This window comes from Electrona antarctica, assembly GCF_951216825.1.
Source record: "Electrona antarctica genome assembly, chromosome: 22".
NCBI classification, from domain to species: Eukaryota; Metazoa; Chordata; class Actinopteri; order Myctophiformes; family Myctophidae; genus Electrona; species Electrona antarctica.
In genome coordinates this window covers 1,727,767-1,753,156 of record NC_136805.1, presented here as the reverse complement: position 1 = coordinate 1,753,156, position 25,390 = coordinate 1,727,767, and the positions used below count along the sequence as shown (strand labels likewise).

The following is a 25,390-nucleotide window of genomic DNA, read 5'->3' as shown; positions in this document are numbered from 1 at the left end:
ATTTATTTTCTGTTTATTTCTTCCATCCATCCAAAAGGTTAGGGCTCCTGTGGAGCGCAGCACAGCCAGCGTCGTAAATACAACATGAATGACAAAAACACCTTCAGATCATGAACAAGATTCAGAACAGCATGTCTCTGAATATCAGCTAGGCAGAAAAGGCCTCTTCGTCTACGAATGGTATCATCATGTGGAGTCTAGTCTATTCTCTATTCAAATGAAAAGCCTCTTCATGTCGTCACGTGGAGTCTATTAAATTTAGGCCTGACGTCGAAAAAAAGAAATAAAAAGTATTCTGAAAGAATATATATATTCAAAGATTTGTGTCGCATTTTTACGATTTATCGAAAATAGCAGGCCTACAAGCTAATATAATTCTTAGTTAAAACACCAAAGCGGGTTGGGTTAAATGTGTGATTCAGAGCTGCAGGGTAGGCTACCAGAGTACCAGTTACTCAAATACTGTACTACAGTACAACTTTTAACTATTGTTTACACTTTACTGGAGTATTTCCCAATTTTCAGTATTTTTACTTCTACTCCACTAAATCTCGAATCCACATATTGTAATGTTACTCCTCTACAATTATTTGAAACCTTTAATTACTAGTATGGATGTCCCGATCCGATCCCGATACCACAATTTGTGTTAGCCGATACCGATACCAGTGTCGTGATCTCATGTTGTGTTTATAGCTATATATCTCGTGTTGTGTTCCACATGCCCCAACATTTTATTTACCTGCCATAGTGTCAACCCATTTCCCCTGTGTCGGATCGGTGGTTAGACTGGCATATTCACCGATGCCGATTTTACTTGAGTAAACAATTTACTGAGTGGTACTTGTTCCACCACTCAGTGGAATGTGACTAATAGACACTTCAACATGGTGATGGGAATCAATTAAGGGAAGTGCATTTACAGTCATATTCCAGTATTGCATTATAGACAGGTGCAATTATGGTTTGACCCCAAAAAAATTGCAACAGAAGGTTTCTCAACTGTTTTGTGTAGTATTAGGTGTCCTTAATAACATACTAAAAGTTTACCAAAGTTTGACCATGCGAAAGGTGTTATTTTAGCATAATATGCATAATATGCCCATAACATCCTATATAAGGCAAAAAAGTCCAAATTTCATCATTCTTTAAGTAACATGTGACATATGAAACTAGGGTGTTTGCATGATTCTGAATCCATTCCAAGCATTAGTTTTGCACAAAAAACACTCCTTGGGAGGAAAACGGCCACACAAACGTGATGAGGTCAGCACATTTGGTCAAGTGGATATGGCCTAATTTAGCCCAAGGAGTGTTTTTTGTGCAAAACTAATGCTTGGAATGGATTCAGAATCATGCAAACACCCTAGTTTCATATGTCACATGTTACTTAAAGAATGATGAAATTTGGACTTTTTTGCCTTATATAGGATGTTATGGGCATATTATGCATATTATGCTAAAATAACACCTTTCGCATGGTCAAACTTTGGTAAACTTTTAGTATGTTATTAAGGACACCTAATACTACACAAAACAGTTGAGAAACCTTCTGTTGCAATTTTTTTAGGGTAAGGTGCCTTTTTTTCATATATGCCCTCACCTATTAAATTATCATAGACTACAGTAAGTACACACTAACTAAAATTAAGATATAAGGCTCTGAAATGAAGGCCAAAGTCAACCTGCAGCATAATGTACTACTGTAGTTCCAAACCAAACCTCTCTCTAATGCCTGGTCGTCGTTCAGCTCCGCCTGTAACGTTTAGGGGCGACTCACACGGTCGCAACAGATTGATGTATGCTTGTTGTATACAAAGGGTGTGATACATCTTGCCCCAACGCATTTCCAATGGGAGTCACATGGTTTCACACAACATTTGTGTCGAAACACAGCCGAAAGCCATACAACAGCTTGTAGTCCAAAATGTTGTATCAAACCATGTGACTTCCATTGGAAATGCATTGGGGCGGCCATGACACTTACATCTTGCTTACATCTAGCATGCATCAATGTTGTATGCTAGATCGAAAGGTGTGAGTGAGGCCTTAGATCGGCTGACAATGAGGAACATTCTTTTCACTTATAAACCTTATCTGTGGTTACATTACTGACTGCCCCCCCCCCCCCCCCCCATCCAAAAAACGGCATGGTTGTCACAGGGGCCAACTTACCACCGTGGATAAGTCAAGTCAACTTTATTTGGAATAAAGCAAAAAACAATCAAAAGGCCCCGACTAAAGTGCTTCACAGCGTGAAAAGAACACCACATCAACAGACATCAAAAGTACAGAAAATACAAACCCAAACAGGAAGACAAATAGCACAATTTTTCGGCTATTTTCACTACTTCTTAAAAGGACCACTTCACCACTTTTAAAACAAAATATAGGAAACAAAAAAAATAAAGGCACCCATAAACATGTGTCTGCTTCTTTTCCATCCACCAGCTGTCTAAAAACCTGGAAAAGACGCCGGCAGACAGCGGAAAACGGCCTGTCCTGTCTGCCCAGGTCTGGAAACAGCTTTCGTCCATCTCTCTCTGTCTCTCCTCCCCATCTCTTTCATCCGAGCAGAGCTTCAGAGGTCACCTCATTAATTAAATCAGTTCACCCTTACGTGGCTGTAACTCAAGAGTTATGGTTGGTCCTTGAAGTTAGCCATTTGGAACCACCGATAAAGTCCACATACTGTACCAGCTCTGACCGTGGGACAAACGGGTTCAACTTCCAAATGCAACGGAACCCATTCCGGTTCCTCAATAGTTATACAGTATATCCGTTGCTCCAGGTCCGGGTTCCTACTAGTCGCCTTCAGAACCACCATCTATTCTGTGGGTTGACCGTGATCCCTCCTCAGCTTGAGAGAGACACATTTGGGTTGGTAGCGGTCCTTAGACAGACTCTGTCCCACAGTTGTCCACGTGTCCGTCTCTTCACAGTAGCACTCGATGTTGGGGACAGACCTACGTACGTGAAGAGACACAAACAAACAACCATACATGGTAAATGGTGCATTTATATAGCGCCTTGGCTTTACATAGATTGTGCATTACATTCAAGACATTAACGGAGCAACAGTGTCATACTTATCCTCAGCGTCAGCGGTGTCTCGCCCTCCTAGTACGTAGATGTTTCCATCCACCACAGCCACGCCTTGCTTGACGCGTTTGGCCTGCATGGAGGCACACATGGACCACTGGTTGCTCTGCGGGTCGTAGCATTCCATCATACACGAAACTGGCCCGTTATAGTAATGCTCACCACCTAATAGACAAACAAGAATTAAACAGGACAGTGACTGTTAGTGTGTTTTATCATGTGCTCAAACTCCAGCGAAGTGATGCCGATTCTAAAAATCCTGACAGTTTGCTGAAAAACCCATGTTTCTATGTTAGTTAACTTTTTTCATGTCAAGGACCCCAAAAACTATATGTAATTGGCCACCGACCCCCATCTGAAAATATGTTGTTCCAGGGACCCCCCCCCCCCCCCCCCCCCGCCCAGAAGCAAAGATTGAGTAAAAAAAAACATTCGCTGTGAAAGAATATACCGGTATATTCAAAGATTTGCGCCACATTTTTCTACGAGCTTGTAGATCTAGGCGGTGGCTCAGGACCGCCAACGCCTCTGTGCTCTGGGGGCGGCGGTGGCTCAGGGGTAGAGCGGCCGGTAGAGCAGCTGAATGGGAAGCGCAAGGTTCCCAGTTCGATCCCTGTGGGCTCCCCCAGACTTATAAAGTTAACATTACTATAATTAATGGCATTTTAAAGGCATCTGAAATTAAATTAAAAAAAAATGTAACTTTTCAGGATTCCATTAGCAAAAAACTATTCAGGATTTCAGTTCAAATAATAGCAGATCTACAAGCTCAAAAAACAGTAATATGCAATGTGGCCCCTCTGGAGTGAGTGTGAAAATATAGTGGCCCTCTCCATCTTCAAAGTTGCCCACCCCTGACCTAATTGCTCCCGATGAGCAGGTTGGTGCCTTGCATGGTTTCCCCCGTCATCGGTGTGTGAATGGGTGAATGTACCGTATTGTCTCAAATATAAGACAGCATTTTTTTCCCAGTGAAAATAGCCTATAAAAAAGGACCTTGTCCAATAATGGGGGATTCGCCACTAGATGGTGCCAGTACCGCTGAAACCAGTGTACTGAATTCAGTATTTAAGTCCTACGTTACGTCCGGGTCCAAGTGGCACCAGCTCCCGTCCGCATCTCATTGTAAATAGAATATCTAAACGCGTGAATCTTTTTACAATGATGTTATTTTTCAGAAAGGAAACCATTGAGGGTTAAAATGGGTCTTAATGCTTCCAACTCGAGTAGAATTATTAATGTTTTGTCCATGACAAAGAAAATATATGATGTGGAGACAATAAAGACTATTATTATCATTATTATTGAAGGTGGTAACAGTCCATTTGCTCAGTACAATATTTCGGGTGCATATTTATAATGGGTGCAGGGTATGAGTATGTTGAATCTAGTTTGCAATTAATGAGGATTTAGTTGACACAATGAAATAAAATGGCGATAGTATTCCATGTGGGGCAGACGGCCTGTCACAGCCAGATTTGGGAGAGCAGCTTTGTTGTTGCGAGGAAAGCGGTAAAATGAGACTTTCGTGGTTGTTTTCGTCTCAGATTTAGTCCGACGGAGCGTCACAGTATAACTCTATGGGGACACAAAAGCGACACAAAAGTAGGACCCGGAAGTATCTCTGGAGGGGGCGCTCACGTCACGGCTAAAATACTGAATAGAGAGATTGAAACAACAGAACTACAGCTCAGCTGTGATATGAACTGTGTGGTTCTGGTTCAACAGAGTGGAACACTCGCATGACTGAAGTCAAATGTGACACAAGTAGCATGTGCTTAAATTCATATTTAGAAAATGTTTCAGATGTAATGATGATGGAATGGGGGTGCAGTACTTAGTTTAGACAGTTTTTGGTTTGGACTAGTCATTGGTTAGACCAGTCATTAGTCCTACAACTACAACCTATCTCAAACCCTAAACCTAACCTCCCACGGGGCAGCACACCTAAACCTAACCTCCCACGGGGCAGCACACCTAAACCTAACCTCCCACCCTGATGGAATGATGGTGGTCATGGAAGGGGAACCTTCTGAAAGCTTCATGGGCAAAGACAATCAACTTCAAAATCTCAAAAAATAGGTCATAACGACCTCTCAGTCATGCATGTGTAAAACACAGACTATCACCAAAGGTATCATTACCTATAATGTAGATCTTTCCATTCAGAACACAAGCAGCTGGTTGATCACGTGGAATCTGCATAGGGGCGACTTCTGTCCACACAGATGTTTTAGGGTCGAACTTGACCACCTGGCCACCTGGCTCGCCATTGTGCTGCCCTGGAGTGCCACCTAGAGTCCAGGAGGACGGACACACACATCAAAACATAACTCACTGTCAACAGGGGAAGCAGGATGAATACATAATACCAAAGTATTTGTACATTTTCAGTGAACGATTATGATCCAGGAACATTACATGAAAAACACAACCACGTGAAACCTAGCACAAAATAAATAAAGTGTAAAAAATATCTTTAAATCATTTTTAATCAAATCTCATGTTTCTCGTGGATGGCGCAGATGACCTTAATCATTTTCCCACGAGAGATCTCGAGTAAATCACGGATTGTGTTAAAGGGTAAGATCACCTTTGTAGTGGTTTGGGTTGTGTATTGAATTAACTCCAAATGTGGACCAGGAATTTAAAATACATTTGCTCCCGTGATTTGCCATTTTTATTAGGACTGGATCCGTATCCAGATCTTCAAATAGTAAAATAAACAGGAAGTTAACATTTTTATAAAAAAAATAAATCAGCATGATATTGGTGATGCTCTATATTGTCTGAATCAACTTTGTGTTTGTTCATGTACTAAAAGAGTGACTATAGTCGAGGAGAATATTTAAAATGATCATTTTCTAAACACTGGAGCAAATATCTTTGATTTTTTTGGTCCACATTTGGAGTTCATCATAGCAAGGTAACTACACAACCCAAACCCCTCTTTGCTGCAGTGTTGGGTCAGACTTGCTCCCGTTGCATTCCTTCAGCCTAGTGTCAATTGGATGTTTTGGTACTCGGGTCAAAGTATCGGGGCCGGTTCCGAGTACTTGAGGGTGGTATGAGTCAGAGCCGGACTTACCGTTGGGCTAGGGTGGGCTGCAGCCCGGGGGCCCCCGACTAGGGGCCCCCCCAAAAAAAAAAATATATATATATATATATTTTTTTATTATAAAATTGTAAAGTATTGAAATCCAATTCAAGTGAAATGTGTGTATTGTTATTGTATTTAGTTGTATTATGGTTAAACCATTGAGAGCTTCTGCCTGCCTGCCTCTCTTTTTAGGGGCCTGGGTACCCCAAAATGAAAACAAAATAGCCCAAAAAAAAATTGTACTTTTACTTTCTACTTGTAACAGAGTATTTCTATATTGCAGTAGGGCCTATTGATACTTTTACATAACAAAAAAGAAATGTGAGTACTTTTTCCACCACTGATCTGTCCCATACCAATAAAATAGAGATGTCCATCCAGTGCGACCACGTTAGAGCTGTTCCTATGGCAATGCGCTGCCACACCCACAGACTTCATGAGCTGCCAGGAGTCAGTGCGCAGGTCGTATCGTTCCATTGAGTCTTGACTCTCCTCACTATACCAGCCTCCCACTGCAAACATAGACCCATCCAGCATCACCAGGCCTGGGGAACATGGGGGGATGATCACTATACCAGCCCCCCACTGCAAACATATACCCATCCATCCACTATACCAGCCTCCCACTGCAAACATATACCCATCCATCCACTATACCAGCCTCCCACTGCAAACATATACCCATCCATCCACTATACCAGCCTCCCACTGCAAACATAGACCCATCCAGCATCACCAGGCCTGGGGAACATGGGGGGATGATCACTATACCAGCCCCCCACTGCAAACATATACCCATCCATCCACTATACCAGCCTCCCACTGCAAACATATACCCATCCAGCATCACCAGGCCTGGGAAACATGGGGGGATGAGTAGGGGAAACATGGGGGGATGAGTAGGGGGAAACATGGAGGGATGAGTAGGGGAAACATGGGGGGATGAGTAGGGGGAAACATGGAGGGATGAGTAGGGGGAAACATGGAGGGATGAGTAGGGGGAAACATGGAGGGATGAGTAGGGGGAAACATGGGGGGATGAGTAGGGGAAACATGGGGGGATGAGTAGGGGAAACATGAATGGGGTGCTTGGCCATATGCCCTATGCAGCATCTCATTGGGTAACCAAGAAGAAAAAAAAACACAGTTATTCCAAAACAAAGACAGGGCAGGGTGAATGTTATAGTTTGACAATCTTACTGAAGCAAAAGCGGGCCTCATTCATGGGAGCCATCTTCAACCAGGAGTTATGGAGAACATCATAGCGCCACAGATCTCTGATCGGGATGCGTTCGTCATCCAGGTTACATCCTCCAGCCAAATACATAGTGGAACCTAGGGGTCATGTGTGACCAGATTTGACTGAGAGCCTGCCATCGTGCAAAGTCCAGCTTTTCACCAGAAGTGAAATCCAAAATGAGTTAATAGCACAGGCAGACTCTTCACATACTAGAGCATGTCTGAAATAAGTGTCAGAGCTGAAATCGACATGTAAATATGAAATAAATGCTTAAACATGCAGCTAGGTGTAATGTTAGAGTCCACAGAAGACATGTAAATATGAAATAAGTGCTTAAACATGTAGCTAGGTGTAATGTTAGAGACCACAGAAGTGAACCTTTCAAGCCTGTTTTCTCAACTCGCTGTTTCTCTGCAAGACATTACTCTATAAGCCATATCTCTAAAACTGGTGGGTCAAACTGAACAACCAATATGTCAATTTGAAGCTATGATTCCCTGCTTTCATATGACATGAGAAAACGAAAATTCTAAAACAAAATCAGTCAAATGTGGTCACATACGGTGATGGCAACCCTCACCTGATGTAACCACACCATAAAACGTCAGTTCCGAGGGCGGTCGTCCAAGAGTCTTCCACTGATTGGTGAGAGGATCAAGGCTCTGAACACTGACAGCATCCAGGACAGTTATTGACTCTTCCAGCGTCACGATCACTTCAACAAGCAGAGGAGACAGAGCAGGTGAGACAGAGACAAGCAGAGGAGACGGAGCAGGTGAGACAGAGACAAGCAGAGGAGACGGAGCAGGTGAGACAGAGACAAGCAGAGGAGACAGAGCAGGTGAGACAGAGACAAGCAGAGGAGACGGAGCAGGTGAGACAGAGACAAGCAGAGGAGAAGGAGCAGGTGAGACAGAGAAGGACAAACCAAATGTATTTGTGGTTAGTCTAAACTAAAGTATTTTCTGGTGACAATAGTGCCATCTTGTGGGCATTTACAGTATCATGGAAAATAATGCTTCATTCTGGTGACACTTTCTTACGCAAAACAGTGTGTAATTAAAAAGAAAGAGAGTGGGCTCGGAATTAGGGATGTGCCGATGAGACATTCTGGCCGATACGACTGTGGCTCAAGAGGTAGAGCAGGTCGTCCAATGATCCATGGGTCGGTGGTTCGAATCCCGGCTCCTCCTGTCCACATGTCGAAGTGTCCTTGGGCAAGACACTGAACCCCAAATTGCTCCCGATGTGCTGGTTGGTACCTTGCATGGCTTCCGCTGCAATCGGTGTATGAATGTGTGTGTGAATGGGTGAATGTAATGCACAATCTATGTACAGCGCCTTGGATAAAGGCTCTATATAAATGCACCATTTACCATTTATTTACCATCGATATCCGATATAATTAATTGCTGTTATGGCCGATAACCGATATTACCGATGTCGATATGATCTCATTCTGTATTGAAAAATTATAATAATAATAAAATATAATAAAATACATGTAACAGGGTGTCTGCACTGCAGGATTAGGCAAGTCAGATTGAATTTAAATACCTTATATTTAATATTGTGAGCTTGTAGATATGTTCAAGCTGTTATTTTGGGCTTGTTTATCTGTAAAGACGGTCCGATTAATCGGTCTGTCTTTACAGATAAACAAGCCCAAAATAATAATAATTGATTAATCGAAACGATGCCGATTAATCTAAAAACAACTAAATTTGTCACGGGTCCACTCAGGCTCTGTGTCGTCATTGAAAGAAATCTCGGGTCGGGTCGGAATCGGATAAGATTTCACAGATGAACCCAGGTTCGGGTCAAGCTCTAGTCTAGTCTACCTACCTGTGATCCTCCGTGGGCGTGCTGTGTTAGAGTATGGCTGCTCCCCCTTGGCTTCAGAGATGAACCTCTGACAGCCCTGCTGTTCTTTCACCACATCCAGACTCTCAACCACAGTGTGGAGGTAGGAGGGACTGATGAGAGGCAGACGGATGTGCTCCAACACCTTCAAGAACACAGAACACCAAGTATTAGTACTAGTCCAACTGGAACAACATGATGGTAATCATGCATATTACTGGGGCGGCAGTGGCTCAGGCGTAGAGTGGCCGGATGGGAACCCGACCGTGAGGTCTCCCAGAGTTAGCAAGACGCTGAACCCTTCGGTGTGTGAATGGGTGTGTGAATGGGTGTGTGATGGGTAATGTAAAGTGCTTTGGATAAAAGCGCTATATGCACCATTTACCAGCCAGTACCACACAAGTATACAGTAGATGCCAAAGCATGTATTTGAAAGAGACAACGTGAGACTAAGAAATGACTGACCTGTCCAAAGCTCTGCTTGCGGGTAGGACTCTTGTCTAACCACAGCATGGCAGCCTCAAACACCATGTCCTCCTCTGGAACATTCAGATGGTCACTGGAGAGAACCTCTGTCAGCTTTTCCACGGAGAGAGAGAGAAACTCCTCCTATTGGTAGAGGAAAAGAAAAAACATGATTAGCTGAGACACACAAAGACACCACTTCATACTGAATTCACCTGTTCTCCTCTGAAGTGCTCACTGGTGACTGATGGATGGTTAGTGGTAAATGGTGCATTTATATAGCGCCTTTATCCACGGTACTTTACAATGATTGTGCAATTTGTGTCACACACACATGCACTCACACACCGATGGCAGAGGAAACCATGCAAGGCACCAACCTGCACATCGGGAGCAATTAGGGGTTCAGTGTCTTGCTCAAGGACACCTTGACACCAACTCTGGGGGAGCCCACAGGGATCGAACTGGCAACCTTTCGGTTCCCAAGCAGCCACTCTACTTCCTGAGCCACTGCTGCCATGAATGGACATATGACTGTAGTTTATTAATCTAATCTCTGTGACTGATGGAATGTTTCTACTAAATGGACATATGACTGTAGTTTATTAATCTAATCTCTGTGACTGATGGAATGTTTCTACTAAATGGACATATGACTGTAGTTTATTAATCTAATCTCTGTGACTGATGGAATGTTTTTACTCAGGTCTAGGTCAGTTGCGGTGGTGGGAAGTTGATTAGTAGTAATAATGATTAAGTTATAGCGGGGAAAAAGCCAAGAACAGACAAACAACTTGGTAAAGTGCGTCGTTCATAGAAGTACATGTACAAAGTGAACGGTATGATCCTCATTCACTGACCTGCTCGTAGATGACATCGAAGTATTCCAGAATGTAATCCAGGCTGTGAATCTTTAACCATTCACAGGAGTGGTCGTCGGAACTGCAGTAAAACTCCACACAGTTGGTGCTGTCCAAGTGACGCTTCATGTATTCACAGCAGGCCTCTCGAACAGACGTGACTTCCAACAGGTCTGATGCCGCTAGCAGGGCCTGGAACAAATTAACAAATTAACTTTATAGGGAACTGATCTTCGTTCCTACTCTCACCTATGGTCATGAAGTGTGGGTGACCGAAAGAATAAGGTCGCGAATACAAGCGGTCGCAATGAGTTTTCTTCCGACGGGTGGCTGGCATCTCCCTTAGAGATAGGGTGAGAAGTTCGGTCACACGAGAGAGACTAGGAGTAGAGTTGCTGCTTAGGTGGTTCGGGCATCTGGTTAGGATGCATCTCGGGCGTCTCCCTAGGGAGGTCCTCGAGGCACGTCCCACTGGGAGGAGACCCCGGGGCAGACCAAGGCGCAGTTGGAGAAAATGCATTGACTCACTGGCCTTGGAACGTCTCGGGATCCACCAGGAGGAAGTCACTAATGTTGCTCTGGAGAGGGAAGTATGGAGCTCTCTGGTGGAGCTGTTGTCCCCGCGACCCGATTATGGATAAGCGGTTGAAGATGCATGGATGGATGGATGGGGCACTGATAAAAATGGTAAATGGTGCATTTATATAGCGCCTTTATCCAAGGTGCATTGCATAGATTGTGTATTACATTCACCCATTCACACACCGATGGCGGCGGAAACCATGCAAGGCACCAACCAGCACATCAGGAGCAATTAGGGGTTCAGTGTCTTGCTCAAGGACACTTCGACACCAACTCTGGGGGAGCCCGGGATCGAACTGGCATCCTTGCGGTTACCATCCAGCCACTCTACCTCTGAGCCACTGCCGCCTCTACACTGATGTTATGTAGGACAAACATGGAGACAATGAATGAGATTCATGGTGTTAAATTGTAAAATCCATTACCTGTACATTATCAGCGGAGATGGAGACCTTAGACGTGTAGGCGTAGTTCACCAGCAATCCAATCATCTGAGGTTCCACTCCACTGATGGTCACTCTGTCCTGTGTGGACTCCCTCATACCAGATGTAAACATGGCCTGTGCAGTTGGAAAGGAGAACGGTTGGCTGGGAGTGTCCACAGTTCAGGCCTTTCTTATTTACCGGTATACATTTAATTTGGACAATAGCATTATAACTGGTTCATAATTATAATTGGTTCATATAAAAGCCAAGGCAGAATTGAAATGCCATGTGTATCATGATGCGTTGGTCTCTCCCAGCATCACGATCACTTCAACAAGCAGAGGAGGAGTAGGTGAGACCCGGGTAGATTTAAGAGTTGAAGGAGAAACCAAATGTGACTCTTTTTGATACAGAGACAATATGGTGGCAAGACTAACAGGAGAGGAGAGGAGAAAAACATCCAAAATGTGCACAGGCAGACTCTTCACATACTACAGCATGTCTGAAATAAATGTCAGAGCTGAATTTAACATGCAAATGTGAAATAAATGCTTAAACATGTAGCTAGTGTTAATCCACAGAAGTGAACCTTTCAAGCCTGTTTTCTCAACTCGCTGTTTCTCTGCAAGACATTACTCTATAAGCCATATCTCCAAAACTGGAGGGTCAAACTGAACAACCAATGTCAATTTGAAGCTATGATGCCCTGCTTTCACATGACATGATAAACGAAAATCAATGACTTAAGGTGGCCTTACACTAGCCAATAATCGGGCATTTTTGACACTCGGGGGGTGCCCGACCGCTCAAAGCGCGATCGGCCCGATCAACATCAAGAATGTTTGATATTTGCTCTGCCCCGCTCCGATTATCCTGTAGTGTGTGGTGCTATCAGATTTCAGATTGAAAAAAATCGGCTAGTGTAAGGCCACCTTTAGCCTCAGTCAGAAACTGTCACAAATGTATTTGATTTAGCACTGTAGGTTTATGGGTCAAATGTCATTGCCTGAACACCAGCAGGTCAATAGACGTGTGTATTACCTCAAAGTAAGGGCTGAAGGAGGCCAGTACATGACGATGACAGGAGACCTCCTGTCCCTCACAGCACAGAATCACATCACACAAGACACTGTTGAGACGCAGCCTGTTGAGACCCTCTAACAGCTTGTTGGGATGGTGGGGGTCCACAAACACCTCAGCATCCAGGGAGGATGGAGGTACACTGGTGCCGTCCTCCTGAACGCAACGACAACAATTATATAATCAGACAAATAAAGTAATACACTACTATTCATCTATTGAGTCATGTTGCACTTCTGGTAATGAAAACTGTCCTTGTGCACCTGGTCAAATGTCATATTTTCCCTTGCATATTGGTTCCTCCGTTTAAGGAGTCAACACACACAGGTTTCCCATTACTAGCTGACTGGGTAATAAGGCTGGTATAGGAAATTAATATTTGATTTTAGAATATTCCTCAAATATGGGGGGGAAAAACTTTAATAACAAATATTGGGCAAGTAACTTTACCAAAAAAGCTCTAAAAGTGAAAAACCAGCAGTCAAAGAACTGTCCTTTTAAGGCACTATTAATTTATTACATATTTGGCATGGTACGCTCGCTGCAGAGCAGGCAGCACAACGCACGTGTTTTGGTGGTCAAGCCTCCAGCACACGCACACACACACTCACATGGTCAGTGTCCAGTCTCCTGTCAGCCATGGCTGAGGTGAGGTAGTAGGTCCCGTCTGCAGAGAGAACACACATTACTGTTACATGTGGTTTAACTCATGGCTGAGGTGAGGTGAGGTGGAGAGAGAACACACAACAAAATGCGGCCATAGCCACTTGCTATGCCGTTTTTAGGCCAGTGCAAAACTAACACTTGTCTTGGAATGGATTCAGAATCATGAAAACCCCCTAGTTTCACATGTCACATGCTACTTAAACATGATGACATTTGGAAAATGTTCCCTTGTATAGGTTGTCTATGGTGTGGTATTGTTGCAGGTCCCAGGTAGCTAGGACAAGCATGCAGATAATATTGTCCTGATAAACAGGAGAAAGAAGCACACAGAACGTTATAGTTGTTTCCAGACTGGTTGCTCTCGATAGAATTTATTTTCACATATCACAAATCCACAAATTCACTTTGTTTCCCATTTCTTTTGTTTCTGGTATTATTATTTCAATGTATTTTATGTTATCTTCAACTCTGTTTTCATAAAAATACACAATAACCCATTTTGTATCACTGGAGTTATTATCACCGTTACAATACTGCATGTTCTTCCCATATTCTTTTACATAGCAAACCTGGTACACTTCATTACTTCAAAACATACAATAAAGTACCATAATAGACCCTCATTCATTGTCTTGTTTGTCTCAGGAATATTCACCTTTAACTTAGTGCACTTTAATAATGCTCATTCAAGTAATTATACTCTTCTTATACTTCCTTAGTTATTCAATAACACCTTTGAGTTACTGTACCTACTGTACATATTCTTATTATTAATCCTGAGAGCTGAACTTATTCATCACCATGTCCAAATACAATAAAATAGCTGGTCACACTTCTTACAAAACACACATAATTCACCAAAACACATTCATCATCATTCACCAAATCATATACAAAAACGGGAGCTCAAAAACGGGAGTGTAAACTAGGATTAGTTCCCTTGTAAAACATTGCACATGGACATCGCCATTTTGTATTGATTGCCACAGCCAAACTAGTGTGTTCTGCCCTGGATTCACTCACAAGCAATAATCACATCCTGCAAACACATTAAAGTAAGGCTCCACCATCAGAACGTGTACTTAATGTTATTATAATCACATAGCTATCATTCAGTGAGTTGATGCACCAAAACCAACCTGATAAACAGGAGAAAGAAGCACACAGAACGTTATAGTTGTTTCCAGACTGGTTGCTCTCGATAGAATGACGGTGAGCTTCCGGTCTGCAGGTAATACCAACCCATGGGGAAGAGAAGGTAGAACGCTCCTATACTGCCCCCTACTGTCCAAGGTGAACTCAATACTCACACAGATACATTGACAAGTGACAGCTCCCAAAACGAATTCAAATCACACAAGTGACACAATAAAATAAATAAAACAACACAATAATGTGACTACATTCTAGGTGGGTCACACGCTCCCCGACAAAGAAAATGACTCCCGGCATTCAAAATACAAAATACTCTTCTCAAAATGTACACTTTTTTTCTTTTCAAATCAAACCTTGTATGTACATGTCTGTGTGTAAGTCAGTATGCAAAGGAAGGGACAGTGAATGGCATCATGACAGTGAATGGCAGTGTTGGGTAGTGTATGGGATATGGTGGGAAGTGTGGTGTTGGGCCTGACTGTATTCCCCATGCTGGCAATGTTAGTGGTCCCCCAAGTCCAATACTGTTGACTGACCCCATTGGCTGGTAGGATGGCTGACCAAGAGACTCATATGTCAGTGTCCTGGGTGGTCTCCTGTCTCGCACTGGCCTCCTGCCTGGATCACACTGAGGGGATTCAGGACTGTCATGGTTAGTGTCATACCTGGCTTGGTCATGCTCATGTTCTGCATTCTGTCCATCATAGTCTGCTGTCCGTTCACATTCATGTTCACTTTGTTCATCATCTTCAATCTGTTCTTGCTCCATCAGTTCATGTTCCTCTTCTGTGAACCTGGGATGCTGTCTGTGCTCTCCTGCTGGTGTAGTCAACCTTGCTTGTTCCTGTAAGGATGGAGAAGTCATAGGGTTCCTTTGAGGCACATGTGTGGTTGTAACATCCGGCCTTACTCTAAGCCAGTACTGTGCCCTGGGGACATCATCATCCGAGTCAGACGAAGAACTGCTTTGGAATGCCTCTCTCTGTGCATCCCTCTCAACCCGACTCCCATTCCCTTGTCTCTCCTTAGTCAGTGCTTGGCTCCTCGACGGTTCAGCAACACTCACAGGCAAGTCATTCACAAGGTGAAGGAGATTCCTGTGCAGAGTACGGACTTTTCCACCACCTGTCTCTGGAGACACTTTGTAAACAGGGCTGTCATTTATTTGTTCCTTCACAATGTTTACTCTTTGTTCCCAGTAGGACCTGAGCTTTCCCGGACCTCCTCTCTCACTCATGTTGCGGACTAAGACTCTGTCACCGGGCTGTAGCACAACTCCCTTCACATGAAGATCATATCGCTTCTTGCCTCGTGCACTGGACTGTTGGCTGTTCTCAGATGCAATTCGGTAGGCCTCTTTCATCCTCACAGCCCATTTGTCGGCGTACCCTTGTGGTGTTTCACCCTCCTCTTCAGTGGACAGACCAAATAGCAGATCTACGGGGAGGCGGGGGTGGCGCCCAAACATAAGGTAGTGGGGTGAGAAACCTGTGGCCTCGTGTCTAGTGCAGTTATATGCATGCACCACCTGTGGTAAATGATCCTTCCAGTTGCTCTTTTCCTCTTCTTGCAGTGTTCTCAGCATCTGAAGCAACGTCCGATTGAATCTCTCTGCAGGGTTTCCCTGGGGATGATACGGGGTCGTTCTGGAGTGACTCACCCCAGACAGCTGTTGCAGGGTTTTAAACAGGTTGTTCTCAAATTCCTTACCCTGGTCATGGTGTAGACGGGAACAAAATCCGAAACGAGTGAAGAAGTCACCAAATATTCTCTCTGCAGCTGTTCTGCCTGACTTGTTTCGTGTTGCATACACTTGGGCAAATCTGGTGAAGTGGTCTATGACTACTAAGATGTATTCGTATCCACCCTTGCTCTTCTCCAAGTGCATGTAATCAATAGACACCAGCTCAAGTGGTACAGTGGTTGTGATGCTGCCCATCGGTGCTCTATCATGGACCACAGGTTTCTTTTGCTTGATACAGGGGCACTGCTTTGTGACATAGGCCTCAATGTCCTTTTTCATAAATGGCCAATAGAAACGATCTCTTGCCAGCCCAATGACTCTCTCTGATCCTAGGTGAGCCATGTCATTATGGAGATACTTCAGTACAAGGGGCCGATATTCAGCAGGTAGGACGAGCTGCTGTCGCCCTCCAGCTCTCCTGTACAACAGGTCACACTCCATATACAGCTTACTCCACTCATGCAAGAGTCTTTTCACAGGGCCACCTGCTTTCTTTCTGTCCTCATTTGTCAGTGCTGTTCTTGACTGTTTGAGCTTGATTATCTCACTGATGGCTGCATCCTGCCTCTGAGCTCTGATCAGTTCACTTTGGCTGATGGTCGGTAACGGGGATTTAACTTGTGACTCTGAACTTTGTGCCAGGTTAAGAGAAGCAACATAGGCAATGTCACGCCTTTTCGCAGCCTCACTTCCTTCCCAAGTAGCATGGATGGCATCTCTGTTGAGCTCCTCAGTACACTCTTCAACATAGCTGTTTATGTCTAGTGGGAGACGGGAGAGTGTGTCAGCATCCACGTTGGCTTTTCCTGGCCTGTACTTCAGGTTGAATCTGAAGTCAGCAAGCTCTCCGACCCATCTGAAGCCTGTGGCGTTCAGCTTTGCAGTACTCATCACGTATGTCAGTGGATTATTGTCTGTATACACTGTAAAGGATGGGGCATAAAACAAGTAATCCCTGAATTTTTCACATACAGACCACTTTAAGGCCAAGAACTCCAGCTTTCCAGAGTGAAGGTTGTAGTTCTTTTCAGCGGGGGTCAATGTTCTCGAGCCATAGGCGATGACTTTCAACTTTCCACTCTGTCGTTGGTACAAGACTGCACCGAGTCCCAGCTGACAGGCATCGGTGTGAAGGACAAAAGGCAATTCAAAGTCAGGGTATGCAAGCACAGGCGGGTGTGATAGGATGTCAATGAGCTGCTCGAGGATGGTCTGGTGACAGGCGGTCCACTGTATGGGGGTCTTTGAGTGCATCTGAGCTCCTTTACCTTTCTTTGTCTTCCTCTGTGTTGCATCAGGATTTCCTTTCATTTGCAGCAGCCCATATATTGGCTTAGCGATGCGGGAGAAATCTTGGATATACGTCCGGTAGTAACTCAGAAAGCCTAACAGCTTACGGACGTCTCCCACCGTAGTGGGTGTCTTCTCCCTCAATGACTTTACAGCCTCAATGTCTTTTGGGTCGATTCTCACACCATTAGCTGACACCAACCTGCCCACATACCTGACCTCTGGCTTGAACAGCTCACATTTTGTGGGACGCAGCTTGACACCATGACACTGCAGGGCTCTCAGGACTCGACGTACTGCATCAACATGATCAGCGAAGGACTTGGAGTAGCATAAAATGTCGTCAAGATATGGAATGCAGCAGTCGTCACGCAAGGTGACAAGCATCTCCTCCATGCTGCGCTGGAAAGCAGCAGGTGCATTGGTGAGACCAAACGGTATCCTCACCCATTCATGTAGACCCCAAGGCGATATGAAGGCTGTCATGTGGCGGGATCCTTCAGCTATGTAGCCCTGATGATAGGCTTTGCCTTGGTCGAGTATGGTGAACCAGCTGTGACCACCCAGGGTGTCCAAGAGATCCTGGATGCGAGGCAGTGGATGGCGATCTGCTACTGTTTTCTGGTTCAACTGCCTGTAATCAATACACAGTCTTAGAGATCCATCACGTTTTCTGACACAGACTACAGGTGCTGAAAAGGGTGATTTTGACTTGACAATCCAGCCTTTTGCAAGCAGCTCCTGGATGTACTGTTTGACCTCTTGATAGAGTGGCTTGGGGATGGATGCATATGTTCTTTGGACTGGAATGTCATCTTTCAGACTGATGGTCATGTGGAGGCTTGGGATGTCACCAATATCACCATCGTCGCGAGCAAAAGCTCCTGATTCCTCTATCAACATTTGTTTCACCTCCTCCTGTTGCTCATCTGTCAGATGACTGACATCCACTGGGGGGTGCCACAGGTCTGCAGTGGGTGGGACTTGATTAGAGCTGGGGAGAGGTGAGGAGTCAACAGTGTTTACATGAATACTCTTAGGGTCACTGCAGGGACTGTCTGTCTCTATGACTTTGTCAATGGGCTCAATGCTGCCTAGAACTGTGAAACTGGGCAACGTCACATCATGACTGGAGTGGTTTGACACTGGCACTTTAATGAAAGATCTGTCTGTCTGGTGAATCTCCATTAAGCCTGCTCCAATGCTCAATGTCTCCAGCTGTGCACTGTCGAGGTTGGGTTCAAACAACAAAAATGCCTCTGAGGGGTTAACATTGGCTGGTACCCTGCACTTAATGTGAACTACCTGACCTGAATAAATTGTGACCTCTTTGAAACCAACTTTTACGGCAGCATACTCCTCTTCTGGGGAGCTCTGAGTCTGAATAAAAGTCACTATGGCCTCCGCACGAGCATCATCAATTTCCATGGCACCAGCGAGGAGATTGGACAGAATGGACATGAGCTTGGGTCGGCCTTCATTGCTTTTAATGAGTTCTTGGATTACATTAAAACCAACTAATGGTCTGTCTAGTTTCAGCTGACTCACTAGGAAGGGAACACGGATGGATAAATCTGGGTCATCATTTCCTTGCAGGTTTACTACCACCTCAACCCATCCGTCGTAGGGCACCTTATCACCTGTGACTGCAGTCACATTCAGCTCCTTGTCCATTAGCTCACAGAGAGGTCGAATATCTTGGCCAGGCAGGTACTTGTTCTTCCACGTGCGGTCAATTAGGCTTACATTGGCTCCTGTGTCCAGCAGGACAGTGACAGCGTAGCCACCCATACTACACTTCAGAAGGGATTTGCGGCCAATGAGTGGGGCAATTAACTTGCACGGCTGTGTTGTATTGTCAGTTTGTATTGTGTTGGCATCACTGACCTTAGCTGGCTTTGGTCTTGGGCTTGTTTGGGGTTGGGACATGTGCTTAGGGCCGATCAAAGGTTGTCCCTCTACCTTGACCGGGTCCCGTTTCCCGACGGCTTCTGTTTATTTAAACACCCAACTGCACGATGGCCTTCTTCTCCACATGCGAAGCAGTGGTTGCAATTTGGATTGGACTGTGCGACACATTGCTGGCAGCCATAAGGTCTCTGGGTTCTTCTCTCTGATCTGGGCTGGTCAGGGTTACTGTAAGGGGTTGGTACACTGCGCTGGGCTGGTGCTTGAGCCTGGGTAACTAGCTGTCTCAGGGTCTCCACTGCCTGGCTCAATGCTTCAACCTGGGAACTCAGTCTCTGTATTGTCTCATCTTTAGTGACTGTGCTAACCTTTGCCTCACTCTTAACTTTCTCCTCAGGTTCAGCCTGGGTGCTATGGGCCTGGGTTACCTTACGGGCAGTGCTGCTGCGGCCAAATCTGCGCTTCCTCTCACTTTCCTCTGTTGTGGTCTTTATCACCTGTCGCAGCAGAGCTTCATCAGATACTGTTGGGTCAGCAAGGAGAGGCTTGAGCTCACGCCTGACATCTTCAAACTTCTCTCCTATGCCTTGACATATAGTGTTCAAGAATATGCACTGGATTGTGGGGGCATCATACTTGACTACTGAGTTTGTCTGTTTAGCAGTGAACATAATTCTTTGTTTTAGGCCAATCATCCTATACAAGAATTGCTGTGGTGTCTCGTTTTCATGTTGCTTGGCACACATCAAGTCTTGAAAGAGCTCTGTGCCCCCTTTTTCACCTAGATGTGACTGGAGGAAGCTTTTGAGTTCTGTGGCTGTCAGGTCGTCTTTGTTTGTCAACATATCTCTGAAGTTGCCAGGTTTGATTGCACGGAGCACCCCTCTAATGACCTCACCCTCAGTGTGTTTCTCTCTCAGACCTTCATCTATTTGTTTGCATAAGCTGTTGTAGCTGAGGTCAGATGTAGTGTCACTTACTTGGCCCCCATGTATCCTGAACTCTTTTCGCTGGAGATAAGCGAGATCTTGTAGGGAGACCAATCTGTCTGAGGCTTGCCGTGGTGTTGGGTTGATGTCACTATGGTGACGTGGCTGGCTGCCACCTTGTGCTGAGGTTGGAGTCATTACTGGGTCATTTGCATCTGGGCTGTTGTCAGTTGTGGTTGTCAGGCCAGAAGATGTGGTGGGAGTCACAGTACATTCATGTAATTTCTTGCCTATCTCTTCATACATGGCTTGTAACTTCTCAATGTCCCCAGTTGGCTTGGTTGTGTGGGTGTGAGTGGTGGGGTTAGTGTGTGTTTGTGTAGTGGGCAGTGTATTTGAATCAGCTACATCATCTGAAATGAGAACAGGACATTCAAAACGTTCACGATATTTCATAACCTTTGATATTAAATCATTCAAATGCATCAAATGACCAACACCCTCATCTTCAGAATTAAGCAGATCATCAGAATGCATAAAGGTAAGGATATGGTCGATGCAGCCTTCTTCATCCGTGGATTCCAGCTGGTCATGATCAGTTCCAATGGACTTCGCAACCTCATAGGCCTCGGTGCCTGAGAGATTGTACAGTTTCTTTTTGATGCTGAATAAGACTTCTTTGCGTACGATAGACATGGCTTGGCCTGCAGTGATGACACCTTGCTGCTGTCGTCGCACTGCGGCACGTCACTTAGTCTCTGTAGTCGCACTAAGTCTCTGTAGTTGCACTGCAGTCTCTGCACTGCAGTCTCTGTCGTTGCACTGCAGTCTATGTAGTTGCACTGCAGTCTCTGTGGTCACACTGCAGTCTCTGTAGTAGCACTGCAGTCTCTTCGGCCCTGTAGGTCGCACGTCAGCTCTGTACTGTAGTCGCACTGCAATCACGCCACCTTTGCACTGTGGTTGCACTGCAGTCACGCCACCTCTTCACTGTAGCCGCACTGTAGACACACCACCTCTGCTCTGTAGCCGCACCGCAGACACGCCACCTCACTTCAGTAACGTGCAGGACTTCACTCTGGCCTCCGGGTTCATAATATCACTGGATCAGCAACCGGCAAATCATCAATGGCGTTGCCAATCCCGGACGAGCCCCCAAATATCTGTTGCAGGTCCCAGGTAGCTAGGACAAGCATGCAGATAATATTGTCCTGATAAACAGGAGAAAGAAGCACACAGAACGTTATAGTTGTTTCCAGACTGGTTGCTCTCGATAGAATTTATTTTCACATATCACAAATCCACAAATTCACTTTGTTTCCCATTTCTTTTGTTTCTGGTATTATTATTTCAATGTATTTTACGTTATCTTCAACTCTGTTTTCATAAAAATACACAATAACCCATTTTGTATCACTGGAGTTATTATCACCGTTACAATACTGCATGTTCTTCCCATATTCTTTTACATAGCAAACCTGGTACACTTCATTACTTCAAAACATACAATAAAGTACCATAATAGACCCTCATTCATTGTCTTGTTTGTCTCAGGAATATTCACCTTTAACTTAGTGCACTTTAATAATGCTCATTCAAGTAATTATACTCTTCTTATACTTCCTTAGTTATTCAATAACACCTTTGAGTTACTGTACCTACTGTACATATTCTTATTATTAATCCTGAGAGCTGAACTTATTCATCACCATGTCCAAATACAATAAAATAGCTGGTCACACTTCTTACAAAACACACATAATTCACCAAAACACATTCATCATCATTCACCAAATCATATACAAAAACGGGAGCTCAAAAACGGGAGTGTAAACTAGGATTAGTTCCCTTGTAAAACATTGCACATGGACATCGCCATTTTGTATTGATTGCCACAGCCAAACTAGTGTGTTCTGCCCTGGATTCACTCACAAGCAATAATCACATCCTGCAAACACATTAAAGTAAGGCTCCACCATCAGAACGTGTACTTAATGTTATTATAATCACATAGCTATCATTCAGTGAGTTGATGCACCAAAACCAACCTGATAAACAGGAGAAAGAAGCACACAGAACGTTATAGTTGTTTCCAGACTGGTTGCTCTCGATAGAATGACGGTGAGCTTCCGGTCTGCAGGTAATACCAACCCATGGGGAAGAGAAGGTAGAACGCTCCTATACTGCCCCCTACTGTCCAAGGTGAACTCAATACTCACACAGATACATTGACAAGTGACAGCTCCCAAAACGAATTCAAATCACACAAGTGACACAATAAAATAAATAAAACAACACAATAATGTGACTACATTCTAGGTGGGTCACAGTATACAAACATGGCCATAACATTTTTCCGCGATATTAACCGGCAGAGCAGACCTCTCATTCTGTGGACCTGAATGACCAAATGAAAAGGAAACAAAATACAAATAAAAAGTATGTCATGACATCACAGGTCCTCTCAAATTGTGGGTGGCTCCCCGGCTATAGAGCACCGAAGTCCTGACGTCACTTTCAGTAGAGGGCACCAACACACAGGTTTATAGGTTTTTTATTTGTATTGAAATCTCCATAGGGCGATTTTATGTCGCTTCATATAAGAACTGTGTTTGAAAAATAAACCGATCACCCCGGCCTTTTCACTCATATGGATATGAAGCATCGACTGAAGGTGGAAATGTACAAATATACCCAAAGAGTAACAAAATAAGCGTTAGAAACGAGCCAAACAACCCAGAGACTACATTTCCGGGTAGGCTGCTTCTGCCCGCAGCCCGTCGCACAACAGAAACTGAACGTTAATTACGTTTATTTAAATTTTTATTTTATTGATATATAATGTATCGTGGTTAGTACGAGTCGAGTCACCACCAGCTGAGCTTACGTCAACGAGGAATCTCAGGAACGCAATATGTTGACAGCTGGGCGTGACGTATATGCTCAGCGACATTGCATTCATATGTACTTTCAAGGCTTTTGCGGTCACATTAATTCCATTTTCTCTAGAAACTGGCTGTATCAAATATGAATGGACATCATTAACGACGCACAGCCACTCCCCTGACAGAAACGCTGGGGTGGTCGGTTTATTTTTCAAACACGACATAAAATAGCCCTATGGAGATTTCAATACAAATAAAAAAACCTATAAACCTGTGTGTTGGTGCCCTCTACTGAAAGTGACGTCAGACTTCGGTGCTCTATATGGACCAGAGCTAGTCCTCCCCCAGAAACGTGTTAACATAGTAGATTACATATTGGACATCCAGGAGGGTATGTGGTCCAGAGCCATAGAGTAAGACAAGAGTTATACGAAAACTCAAGTTCACTTCATGGGGCTTCAGTCCAATGGGGCTCTTCTGCATATAATAGACTTCTATAGAGAATGGGGACAACAAATAGGGACAAGTCCTGGACCGGGAGTAGGCAGAAATGCATTGGACCCAGGCGGCAACAGCCCAGCTTTAATGTTCTTAAATCCCTTTATTTTAGATCGTTTTGTAGTAATCGTACAGCATAAACATTAGAGACTTTAGTTGTTACTGTACAATACTTTAAAACAGTTGTCATGTTGCACACATGGCATAAAATAGCTCTTATTTGCGTCGCCCTCGTTGAAAACAATCAATTCAAACTCCAGCTTGTCCCCCTTTCAGGCTGCATGAACAGTGTTCGGTTTCTGCCCCCTCAATGTCGTAACTTGGCTCTGATGTGGTCAAAAGGCAGCTATGGGGTAGCCTGGCTAATAAGCCAGACTAATATCACACAACACTGTCGTGGCAGGCAATTTTTTTTTGGCCAACGGCTGATTCGGTCTGGTTTATTAACCAGGCTAGCTATGGGGCGCGTTCGGAAATAGCGCACTGAGCGCACTGTGCAATGCAAACTAATAGGCGAGTGCGCTCCCGGTGCGCATTTCCGAACGCACCCGTAGTGTTGGGTTGGCAGCCCTGATTGCAGCCTTGCAGGCAGCTGCTGTCTCTCAGATACACACATGGGTCCCAAGAGGCTTAGTTCTAACTTTATATTTATTCCGTTACTCGCATTTATTTCTCTTCTCTTACACTATTCTCATGAGCCTCAATACAACCCGTCCAAATAATAAACATGAACGATAGAAAACACAACGTAAACAAACTGCAAACGTAAATGTAATGTAAATAAAGCAAAAACTCCAAACAAACTTTTATACTCTTCGTTGCTCTGCATGCAAATCTACAGGGAATGAGTTCCACAACTCACAGACAGCCGCACACACACAGTAATAGAATGAATGAAATAAACAATGTAATATACTCACTTTTATAACGTTTTAAACTAACTTCAACTCGCTTCTGATCTTCAAACAGAAGCCTGTGTTCTGAGAGCAGCAGTAAACGGAGCAGCAATACGACTTCCGGACGGTGGCCGATCCCTTCAGTATAAAAGTTGAATTGTAGATAAAACAAAAAAACGATTAATTTCCACAATAAAACTATATACATTAAGTAGGACTATTTAAGCGAAGATATACAACACAAATTATGTTTCTATGTAATAATAGTTTTAATAATATATAAAACATATTTAAATGGATAAATAAATGCTGTTCACTGGATGGAGTGCATAGCCCTTACAAATTGGGCGCTGGACAGTGATAAATGAAACCAGTTTAGGCAACCAAAAAAAATCTGTTTATTCCATCCATCCAAAAGGTTAGGGCTCCTGTGGAGCGCAGCACGGACACAGACAAAAACACAAACGGACACAAACCTTTGAATATTGTGTTGTCGTTGGGTGAGATTCTCTCCACAATTTCCCACTTGCACTTTGTCTGTGTTTTTGTATTTTTCTTTGCACTATATATGTTTGTCTATGTCCTGTGTAGCCTATGTAAGACTGAGAATGCTCTGAGCAAAATGATTTTCATTGTATTTATACTTGTATTTATACATATGACAAATACACCTGAACCTGAACCTGAACCTGAACCAATTT

The 25,390-nt window shown here is 44.1% G+C and overlaps 1 protein-coding gene across 1 annotated transcript; it reads right to left on the bottom strand.

The window, feature by feature from the left end:
* Nucleotides 1-2,183: 2,183 nt before the first annotated feature.
* On the bottom strand, nucleotides 2,184-24,797 carry LOC306915600 (kelch-like protein 24). The gene is made up of 13 exons (XM_079493033.1): nucleotides 24,714-24,797; nucleotides 13,330-13,385; nucleotides 12,680-12,874; nucleotides 11,638-11,772; nucleotides 10,631-10,822; nucleotides 9,771-9,914; nucleotides 9,288-9,450; nucleotides 8,023-8,157; nucleotides 7,403-7,537; nucleotides 6,559-6,747; nucleotides 5,247-5,396; nucleotides 3,090-3,267; nucleotides 2,184-2,966 (listed from the first exon to the last, which is right to left on the bottom strand). Exons 2-13 carry the CDS (start codon nucleotides 13,357-13,359, stop codon nucleotides 2,828-2,830), a joined length of 1,785 nt encoding a protein of 594 aa, XP_079349159.1. The 5' UTR covers nucleotides 13,360-13,385; nucleotides 24,714-24,797; the 3' UTR covers nucleotides 2,184-2,827.
* Nucleotides 24,798-25,390: the final 593 nt, after the last annotated feature.